At 46.2% G+C, this 10,982-nt stretch overlaps 1 protein-coding gene across 4 annotated transcripts in view; it reads left to right on the forward strand.

Annotated features, from left to right (window-relative positions):
• The window catches only part of DDX19B (DEAD (Asp-Glu-Ala-Asp) box polypeptide 19B), a 15,513-nt gene extending 6,114 nt beyond the window's left edge, over nt 1–9,399 (forward strand). The window contains exons 3-12 of one of the 4 annotated variants that reach the window (XM_006878615.1): nt 633–686; nt 1,410–1,545; nt 2,084–2,176; nt 4,186–4,288; nt 4,777–4,891; nt 6,938–7,115; nt 7,364–7,601; nt 8,032–8,194; nt 8,533–8,724; nt 9,101–9,399. In XM_006878615.1, the coding sequence (XP_006878677.1) occupies nt 633–686; nt 1,410–1,545; nt 2,084–2,176; nt 4,186–4,288; nt 4,777–4,891; nt 6,938–7,115; nt 7,364–7,601; nt 8,032–8,194; nt 8,533–8,724; nt 9,101–9,162 (1,334 nt within the window). In that variant the 3' untranslated portion in view covers nt 9,163–9,399. The remainder of the gene's footprint in view (nt 1–632; nt 687–1,409; nt 1,546–2,083; nt 2,177–4,185; nt 4,289–4,776; nt 4,892–6,937; nt 7,116–7,363; nt 7,602–8,031; nt 8,195–8,532; nt 8,725–9,100) is intronic. The other 3 variants (XM_006878614.1, XM_006878617.1, XM_006878616.1) reach the window with 3 other exon arrangements.
• The last annotated feature ends 1,583 nt before the right edge of the window (nt 9,400–10,982 follow it).

Consider the following 10,982-nt stretch of genomic DNA (forward strand, 5'->3'; position numbering starts at 1 on the left):
GGGAGCTCTGGTGGCCTAGTGACAAGAAGCTGCACTGCAATCCCAGAGGAACACGGTTCGAATCCACCAGACGCTCTGCCGGAGAAGGAGGCGCAATATCCTCCTGTACCAGTCAGATCTGATTTGACGGTACATGCACACAAAATAATAATAATAATAAAAATCTGAGTGTTTGCATATGCTTTTTAAAAATACACATTTAATCAACCGAGTGTGTACATGTCATTTTAATGGCATCATGTATTCATACACTGATGATAATATTTGTTTAGATATTGCTCTTTTGGGCATCAAGGAGGTTTCTGATCATTCTGGTATTAATCATCATTCAGGTAACATTTTAGAAATACTGAAGTTGCGAGGAAAATAAACATTAGCTTTTGAGCTAGGATGAGGGGATCTGGACCAGGAAGGAGTTGAAATACATGCAACAGTGTTCATACCTTTGGGAGGGGAAATTTGGTCAATGACTTGGTTTCCTCATTTATGTATTTACCCCTTAGGCCTTTGTTTCTAGGGTATTTTGGAATTTTTATACTTTCTCAGCTGGTGGGTATGGGATGTCATTTTGGGTTGTTTTTATTTTATTTGGGGGATCATTTTGAATGACGGCCACTTTCTGTCTGATAAAGGTGCTGTTGTCAAGACAAATGCTAATGCAGAGAAGACAGATGAAGAAGAGAAAGGTAACCACCTTTGTGAAGCTTTGTAAGCCAGGGTCTACATTTTGAGAGAATTGCTTTTATAAGGTGGTTTTCTTCACTTCTGACATACTTGAAGTCACAGTGTGAAAGGTCTGCATAAGCAGGAAGTAGGTGAATTCTGTTGATGTCTCTGTAGGTAAGATGAACTTCAACAGTGGCAGGAAATATTCCCCCAGAGCATTGCAAAAGAAGCGCTAAGGTGCTTCAAGTTTATACTGAATATCGATTTGAGAGTAAATCTCAGTCCAGAGAGAAGAAATAGGTGAATTTCAGAAAAGGAGAGTTAGAATAGAGTTCTGGGAAGGATTGATGCCATTCTAATTTGTGTATCAATGTTTCTTTTACAAAATGTGTTTAGGGGAGGGAACAACCTGGAAAAGAAGGGTGAGAATGGGGTCACATCTTGGAGAAAGTGATCAGTGCCTGAATTGCACATGAAGTTGTTGAACTCCTGTGTCCTGTGGTGCATCTCCTCAGTGACAGCAATAAACTATTCAAAAATGGTATTAGATTTAAATGGAGCAGACATGCATCTCCTTGTCAGCTGAAAAGAACCCAAAGCATATTATTAATTACTATAGCATTCAAATCTGTGACCAACTTTAATTAGCTGGCCTAATCAAAGTATACATTACTTAAAAATGCAATGGTAATTGAAGTCAGGTAAGTTCCTGGATTTTTAAAAACCATTGTTCCCCCTGACAGAGGACAGAGCCGCCCAGTCCTTACTCAACAAGCTGATCAGGAGCAACCTCGTGGACAACACAAACCAAGTGGAAGTCCTGCAGCGGGACCCCAGCTCCCCCCTCTACTCGGTGAAGTCTTTCGAAGAGCTCCGACTGTGAGTACTTGGTTGCTTCCTGGGATTCTCTTTTGCATGTACATAGAGAACCAACCCTGTTTTAGGAGCCCTGGTGGCTCGGTGGTTAAAGTGCTGTGCTGTGGACCAGAATGTCTGCAGCTCACACTCAGCCACCCCACGTGACCCCCACAGGAGAAAGATGTGGTTGGTAGTCAGTTTCTGGAAGGTTCTCTGCTTGGGAGCTACGGGACACTTCAGCCTTGTCCTGGAGGTTTGCTGTCAGTCACAGTTGCCTTGATGGCAGTGGGTAGAGGTTTAAGCGGGTTATATATTTTTACATGACAGTTGACCTTTTTTGGCTACTACAAGTCTAGCAGAAGAATCTAGCAAGTCCAGAATTTCCAGGTAACCCCAAGTAGCTTTAGCTGCAGTGATGCATTAAGCTCATTTCAACATGTATATGACTTGAATATGGTTGGTTGAAAACTCTGTAACAAGCAATGAAAGTGACAAAATCCCTTAGGAATTTCCCTTCTCCTCAACTAAAACCCTGTGACTCCTCTTTAACTTTTTCTAGGAAACCACAGCTTCTGCAGGGAGTCTATGCCATGGGCTTCAACCGTCCCTCCAAGATACAGGAGAACGCACTGCCTTTGATGCTGGCTGAACCGTATGTATTATCAGTACAACTCTTCTGTGTGTAAAACTTTACCATTTAAGAAAAGTTATACTAATAAATGCTTATTTTAGAAAACGGAAAAATCTATCATCTCCCTCCCATAGGCACTTCTAACATTTTGGGAGTAGTTGTTGTTATGTGCCGTCGAGTCACTTGCGACTCAAAGCAATCCTATGTGTACAGCAGCCCTAAACTCCGCTCTGTCCTGTGCCAATCACACTTGTCTCCAACACACCCATCCCGATTATCCCAGTCACTGAATCAATCCACCTCATAGAGGGTCTTCCCCTCCTGCGCTGTCCCTCTACTCTACCAAGCATGATGTCCCTCCCCAAGGACCGGTCCCTCCTTACAACAAAAGTATGTCAGATGAAGCCTCAGGATCCTTGCCTCCAGGGAGCCACCCGGTTTAACCCTTTGCAGGATTGATCTGTTTGTTTTCTTAGCAGTCCTTGGTACATTTAATACTCTTCTCCAGCACCACAGCTCAAAGGCATCAGTACTCTGCTAAATGTTTTATATATAACTCGTGTGTATGTGTGTGTACACTATCTGATTGGATCTGACTGGTACAGGAAGATTGCCCCTCCTTCTGCAATGGAGTATCTGGTGGTTTCACACTGTGCACCTTGGGGATTGCAGTGCAGCTTCTTGTCAGTAGGCCACCAGAACTCCCTTATACATAACTTATACAATTTGAAATTTCATTTATTCTTTGACTTGTCAGTAAGTAAAGCTGTATAGCATTTGAACACTTCTATGAACGTTAATTTTATTTATGAGGGCAGGCACACAGCAAGGCTCCCAGGGTCCTGACCAGCATAGGACTTAGTTTCTGCTCCTGTCATTTTCTCGTTCTATGCTTCTTAAACGTAGTGGGCGTCTGACCCTTGCAGGAATTTATTCCAGTGGACCGTCTGATTCTTACTCTAGTAATCTTCCAGGTGATGCAGACGCACCTGGTTTCAGACCTCATTTAGTGCAGTAATAAGGTTCTAAATGAGGAACTCTTTAAAAGAATCAATGTTTGATCAAGTTGGAATATTTTTGTGGTACTGCAATCCCAAAGGTGCACGGTTCGAATCCACCAGATGCTCTGCCGGAGAAGGAGGGACAATTTCCTCCTGTACCAGTCAGATCTGATTTGACAGTACATGCACAAAAAATAATAAATATTAAAAAAATATATATTTGCATAAAATCTTAAGTATTGAAGTTTATTTTCTATTTTAAAATAGGTATTTTAGATATAGTTTTTCAATGTTTGTTTTGTGTCAGAACAGTGACTTTTTCAAGATAAGTGATAGCTCTTTACTTTGGGACTTTGAGCATATGTAAAGTTAAATAGAATGTTTGTTAGATTGTTGCTCACTGACCATTTGAATTTCTGTGGATGCTTTCTCAGAAACTCATCTTTAAATTGACAGTGCTAGCTAAGTCCTAACCAAAACCAATCAAGTGACTCGAGTAGGAGATCATCAAATATGTGGTCTGAGCAAAGACTGTCAGGAGTGGGAGGGAGTTATAGGCTGTTGATTAGGGACAGTTCTAGGCAGTGGGGCAGAAACCTGAGGCTAGAGAACACTGACTTATTTTGGGAGCAGAATTCGGGCCCTTGTGACTGAGTGAAGGAGTTAGAGGACAGGGGCAGAAGGGAGCAGCAAGAACAGGTTGAACCATATAGGCCATCAGAAGCATTTGAACTTGTACGTTGAGTGCACTGAGAAATGACTGGCAGCATTTTGAGCAGAGGGAGTGACATGAGCTGACTCCTGACTCCTATTTTAAAAGTTTCGCTTTGACTGTCGTGTTGCAAATAGACAATTCCGATCTACCATGAAATCTCTGTAGTGGTGTGTCCTTGTGTCACAAGCATGTATCTGCTGTGGAACCCTGGCTCTCCCTCTAGAAGTGAATTTTGGTTATGCTTTATTCTTCAGTCTTGTTACGCAAAAGCCTGTTTGAGAGTTAAGTTCCTGAACAGCTGCTTTCTTGTGCAGCCCGCAGAACCTGATCGCACAGTCTCAGTCGGGTACTGGCAAAACTGCTGCCTTTGTGTTGGCCATGCTCAGCCACGTGGAACCCACAAACAGGTACCCTCAGGTAAGGATTCATGACTGTGGGCTTTCTGCTAACCTGTACGTGGATGGGGGATTCTGTTAGATGGATTAAAGGTTAGCTCTGTATTATTTTTTACATAAACTAGAACCTTGCAAGTCGAACCCAAGCAACATGGTTGATTTTCTAGTAACAGTAGTCTTGTTCCCTTTCCATGGTTGGCCAGCTTGAAGACAGTGCTGACAGGCAAGAATGTCTCCTTCATGCACTAGAACGTCTCCTTCATGCACTAGAACTTTCTGAGTAGGTCATAAAAGTTGCTGATCTCCAAGTGGAGTGGAATTGGTGGATCTTTGCTCCCATGAGGTTTTTGTACTCCAGTGCCAGTAGCTGTTTTCAGGTGTCTTTACCACAGTGGGAGTTGTGACCCTAAGAGCCGCACCCTAAGAATTGAGGCACTTTGTGATTCACATAATCTCTGCTTGCATCAACAGCAAGTCCTGAACTCTCACTCTGCCCTTTCTCCCCAACAGTGTCTATGCCTCTCCCCCACCTACGAGCTCGCCCTTCAAACAGGAAAAGTGATTGAGCAGATGGGCAAGTTTTACCCTGAACTGAAGCTGGCTTACGCGGTTCGAGGCAATAAATGTGAGCTTACGTATCACATCTTAACCTTGAATCTAACTTTACCATGTTATTGTTGAACTTTTTGAAAGTAATGTCGTGGCCCTTTGTCCCTAACTGCTTTAGCGTGCATCTCCTATTAGGGTATTCTTGAGGATACCTGAGAACATGGTTCTAAGCCATCTGGTGAAACTAGTCTAATGACTAAGCCTTTTTAAAGGGGGGAAATTGATGCACAGTGTTTTGCAGAAGAAAGAACACTGTCCTTTGTAATTGACAGCATGCTTTCCAGTGAGACAGAGTCAGAGCTTTTACTTGAAGAATCTCTGACACATCAGGAGTGGCTTGCTGCCAGACCCAGATACTGCGACTTGATGACTGGCTGCTGCTCCGTAAACTCTGGCAGCAGTGTGAATCCTGGTTAGGAAGGGTAGTTATTTGCTAATTAAATTGCCCTCCTCTGAGTAGGGTTTAGCCACCATTTTCTGAACATACCCAAGAACAGCCTCATGACTGTAATCATGAACTCTAGAATACTGGAACTGGAGTATGATGCCGTCCTTATCCTCCGAGAGCAGTCTGGAAAGCTCCCGTCCTCAGAATCCTAGGGAAGTCCTCTTCGTTCTCAACTCCTGCGTGATCTTAAGAAAGTCTTGCTCACTGGCTTGAGTCTTAGGGAGCACCATACGTGTAATACTGTTATCACAACCCCTCGAAACTATGCCCCATTCTCTAATACCTGGTCCATTTTCATCCCACCCCCATCCTACTCCATACCATCCCAACGGTTATTCTAGCTATTTTGCACCAAAATGAGTGTTCATACATTACATGTGGTGATTGTGTCTCTAGCTTTGTTTTAATCCAAATGATCTCCCCACCTTTTCCCTTTGTTATATTTCACTTTTGGAATAGACTAGTCTACTTGCTTAGTAAATGTTTCGTATTTTGGATGTGCTTGTGAAACATCTTTTAAATGTCAAAAACCTGCAAGTTCACGGTGGATAATTTATAAAATGTTCCTGGAAGGTTATGTGAACCTCAGGGATCTTTCGACTTGATGACTCCTTGGAATCAATTCTGCATGTAATGTCCTAATGTAAACTTGAAGTCCCTTCAGGAAAGATAAAAAAAAGATTATAAATTGGTTGGGAGATAATCACAAGACATTCAGAACTTTGCTGTTTATAATTGCGTTAAAAGGACAATTCTGAGCTAAGTGTGTGCAGAGTAATTGATTTAAGATGTTACTGCAAATGACAGTAATACATGGGGGGGATGTGTTTCTAAGCACGGTCATCAATTTAAAAGTGTGTGGCAACGTGTTAACTGAATTCAGAAGCAGCGTTACTTGTTAGCTTTGCATTTCACTCAACCTTTAGAGTTTGCTTAATTTTTTACTGACTAGAAGGATCTTGTATCTATTCAAAGTTATAAGTCCTAAAGGAGTCAGAAGTGAATCAGTGTCAACCAACTGCCTGGAAATAGTTGAATGATGACATCCCCATCACAGAGTAGGTTGTTTCCTGTTCAGGACCACACAGGGCGGGTACTGCTTAGGGGTAACCAGGCCTTGTCTGGGGGAAAACATTGTTTAAAGGGGAAGCAATGTGTGTTGATTTCAGCAGATAAAAATCTGTTAAAACAGTAGGTCCTGCTTAAGCAGTTGGTAGGGGAGGACTCATGTGGAATAGATAGCAGCATATTTGAATGAACAGAGTGCTTTGAAGAACTAAGAACTTTGAAAACTCTACTTTGAAGGATGTAAAATCCAGCCTAGGTGGAACAGTATTGCCAGGAATCAAGCTGGCAGACAGTCCAAAGAGAATTAGCCTACTATAGAGCAAAAGAATGATACATACAAGAATGTTTTATGTTTCATTTTCATTGGGTTTTTTATCTTATCTGCATCTTTTAAGCATTTTTGTCCATAGACTATTGATACTTTAATCTTCAAAATATTAATGTGAACATCAAAATAGTTCTATTAAAATAACATGGCTTTAGGATTTCTGAGAGGAAACTTGACTTTCCCATGGATCAAGCATAGAACACGTCTTGTCTCCACAGTGGAACGAGGTCAGAAGATCAGTGAGCAGATTGTCATTGGCACCCCGGGGACGGTCCTGGACTGGTGCGCCAAGCTCAGGTTCATCGACCCCAAGAAGATCAAGGTGTTTGTCCTGGATGAGGCTGACGTGATGATAGCAACCCAGGGTTACCAAGACCAGAGCATCCGCATCCAGAGGTAGGAGCTGTGGCAGTGGGGAGGGTTACTCCTCTGACTCCCGGCTCCCGTCGCTCCGTCTCCTTTGCTCCTCTTTCCTCTGGTGCTTTCAGGAGCATTTCCCTGTCAGCACTGCCCACGCCCCCAGGCCCACCACCTCCTCCCTGTGATGCCCGCTCCCTGTTGCCTCTGGAGGTGGGGAGGCCGTGCTCCTGTTTCTCCGAGGGAAAAGCTCAGGGTTGTGCAAACACCTGAGCCTTGCCTTGCAGGATGCTGCCCAGAAACTGCCAGATGCTGCTTTTCTCTGCCACCTTTGAAGACTCCGTGTGGAATTTTGCCCAGAAAGTGGTCCCGGAGCCGAACATCATCAAACTGAAGCGTGAGGAGGAGACGCTGGACACCATCAAGCAGTATTACGTCCTGTGCAACAACAGAGAGGAGAAGTTCCAGGCCCTGTGTAACCTGTACGGGGCCATCACCATCGCCCAGGCCATCATCTTCTGCCACGTGAGTAGCAGTAGCAGCCGCCCCCATGTGCCAGGGAAGACCTGCCCCGCGCAGTGGTGCCGTGGCTGTGCTCTTCCTCTTCTCCACTTTGTTTTATATTGGTTGACAGACATCTTGAAGAATCTAGGCTGGCTCAGAATTTCTGTTATTTCCCTCTGTCTCAGTTCTGTTCAGGATAAATGTCTTTGTGAGATTACGGAGCCAGTGACATCCTATCCCATTGCCCCCTGTCAGCTGTCTCATCATTGGTGCCCTCAGATCATTCCACTGAAAAGGGGCTCTGCGTCCACTGATATATTGTTGAGTGAAACAGCCCAGGAAGAATTGAGCAATTTTAGGATACTTGTCCTTTAGCCGCTTAGTTTCTGATCGAGCTCTCCAGATAAAAACTAGATTCTGCAGGGATCTTCACTTATGTTTTTCACTCCAGACCCGCAAGACCGCTAGTTGGTTGGCAGCCGAGCTCTCAAGAGAAGGCCACCAGGTGGCTCTGCTGAGCGGCGAGATGGTGGTGGAGCAGAGAGCAGCGGTGATCGAGCGCTTCCGGGAGGGCAAGGAGAAGGTTCTGGTCACCACCAACGTGTGTGCCCGTGGTGAGCAGGAGGGCCCTGGTCTGCCAGTCCTTATATGCAGGAGACTCAGATGGCCACGGGGGGACTGTGGGCAGTGACATCGATTCCCCGGGAGCCCGCAATGCCGGCTGGGTAGAGCAGAGGTGGGGCCCGCCCTCCCCGGAGCACCAAGGAGCTCGTAGCTGCGTCACCAGATCCTGTATCAGCCCATCTTCCTCACTGATCCCATCATTTGACAGCCCTGGTCAGCGTCCTGGCTGTGGCCGAGCCCCAGAGTTGACCATCCCACACTCCTCCCTGCCCGGAGTTGTGTCTTTGCCTACTCAAGAGTTCCTCTGTGCCAACTCTCCTGCTCACAGGTATCGATGTGGAACAGGTATCTGTCGTCATCAACTTTGACCTGCCCGTGGACAAGGACGGGAACCCAGACAACGAGACCTACCTGCACCGGATCGGGCGCACCGGCCGCTTTGGCAAGAGGGGCCTGGCCGTGAACATGGTGGACAGCAAGCACAGCATGAACATCCTCAACAGGATCCAGGAGCACTTTAGTGAGTGTCTGCAGTGGCCTCTGCCCAGGGACGGGGGAGAGGGGTTCCCTGTGATCCCCTTTGTTCCCCGACAACCTCCCACCTTTCCTAAGATAGGGACCTTCTCATAGCCCACCCCTGGAGAACTCAGGGCTCAGGGCTTTGCCTGGACGACCCTTAGTGACCAGGCTGAGGGGCCTGGTTCTGACTTGGGGTGTCCAGTCGTCCCTTCTGGGGCTGGGCTTGCAGGCCTGTGGTGTCCAGTGGAGGATGGCTGTGGCCGGAGGTGTGCAGAGAGCCATGTCTGTCCTCCTGTGCACTGTCCCTGCCCTGAAGGGGACTTCAGCTGTGTCTCCACAGTAACCGTGTGTTGACGCCTCTGCATCTTCTTCCCCAGATAAGAAGATAGAAAGACTGGACACAGACGACTTGGATGAGATTGAGAAAATCGCCAACTGAGAGGCTGGGCGGGAGCGGTGCTCATCCTTGGCACTCCTGGCTCGGGGGACGGTGCTTCCAGGGCCCGAGCTCATGGCCACCGCAAGGCGGTGTGGAAGAAAACTACCTACCTCACTTCAAATTAAGTTTGGACTTGACCAAAAAAAATTGTGCATATGATGGGGGAAGGTAGAACAAAATTGTTTACACAACTTTTCAAGATTAGGCGTGAATACACAGAAATTTACTTTTTGGAAATCATGTCTTTTTTCCCCCCAGTTCTCCCATCGCTGTGCTGCTCTGGCTGCTGGGGTTCATCGGTGCCCCAGGAACCTTTGGCAGCCCCGGGCTGGTTCCTTGTTAGAATGTGCAGACCAAAAAAAAATAAAAAAATTAAACAAGAATGTGCAGACCATCCTCCATCATCCCTTGTGGAGGTGACTGAATAGAGGCCCCAGAGGGGACAGGTATACGCCCAGCATATGTTCGGCGTGTCGAGTGAGGCAGTAGCTCTGGAGCTGGCGTGGGATCCCTTGTCTGCGCTGTTGCCAGGCCTCCTCTCCTGAGGATCCAGCAGGAATGGCTTTGGTAAGCCTGTACCAATGTGCCAATACCTGACTTGTATTATGCACAGGTGTGTGTCTCAGGACCATGACCAGCTCTTCTTATGCAGGTGTCCTGCACATAGAGCACACGGGATTGGTTCTTAGTGGGCCCTTTACTTGACATTTACACAGGTGCTGGGAGAAGTCACCACGGAGCATTAGAGGTGGCCTTAGCTGGTCCTGACACATACTCTTGCAGGCACTGCTGCAACCTCTTTTTACATCCTGAATGTCACTGTGACCCCTTAGTTGCCCTATGCAAAAGAAAGGTTGTCTGAAGCCTGACTTTTTAACAATCAGCAGTGTTCTCACATCCATGCTGTCTCAGATTCCAGAAGACTGTGTCCTGATGTCACTCTGAAGAATGATTTCAGATATTAAGCGCCCTGATTGTGAACACAGCCGTTGAAGCGCTTCAGTGTCTGGCATATAAACACGTGCAACTAAGGAACCATGTAGATGGCAACCCTTCGTCTGTCCAAGGCAAGAGTAAACACCAAGGCCTGTGCTCCATCCTTATTTAGCATCGTCATGCACAATAGAGCAAAGAGTAATGGCCATGTCCTCCTATCTGGCCACAGCTACTGGTGCTTACAGAGTCAGCAGAGGTGAGAGAAACCTTGGCCAAAGAGCAGTGTGAAAGCCCCGCTGAAGAGCCAGGCCTCAGCCCTGTAACTGATTCAGAATGGCTGCTTTATCCAGGACCACAAGCAGAAGAGGGATTCTGTGCTGAGAACCACTCAGACCAACCTTTTTGCTGTTTTAAGACAGAACTATCTCCTGGAAGGGGAGGGGGTTGCAGCCAGCCTCCTAGTGATTTGCTTAGCCTCATGATACAGGTGCTATCAAGATACTCGCAGACCGCCAGTTCTGCCTCCTTCACCTGCGGCCACCTGGCTGCATACAGTCTCCTCTGTGCTGGTCAGCTCTGACCACCTTAAGACATGCTGCCCCTAAGTCCTGCAGACTGACTGACACAACACAGACAGGAAGAGCAATAAAGAAAAGAAGTATAGACTTGTTACTAGGCTGTGGCTGCCTACAGGCACCCCACAACACCACCTGTCTGCTCTTCCACTGGAGAACAAAATTGAGTAAGAGGATGTTCCACACGCTCCAAAAGCAGAAGCAAACAGGTATCCCAGGAAAATGTCCAGCAGTTTTTTTTAACCTGGGGTCTTGGGCTCATGAGAATTCATAGGATGGGTTTCATGGTCTCTCTAAAGTATATTTCCG

The sequence above is a fragment of the Elephantulus edwardii genome, unplaced genomic scaffold, assembly GCF_000299155.1.
Source record: "Elephantulus edwardii isolate Elephantulus edwardi_28Jun2011 unplaced genomic scaffold, EleEdw1.0 scaffold00001, whole genome shotgun sequence".
Classification (NCBI taxonomy): domain Eukaryota; kingdom Metazoa; phylum Chordata; class Mammalia; order Macroscelidea; family Macroscelididae; genus Elephantulus; species Elephantulus edwardii.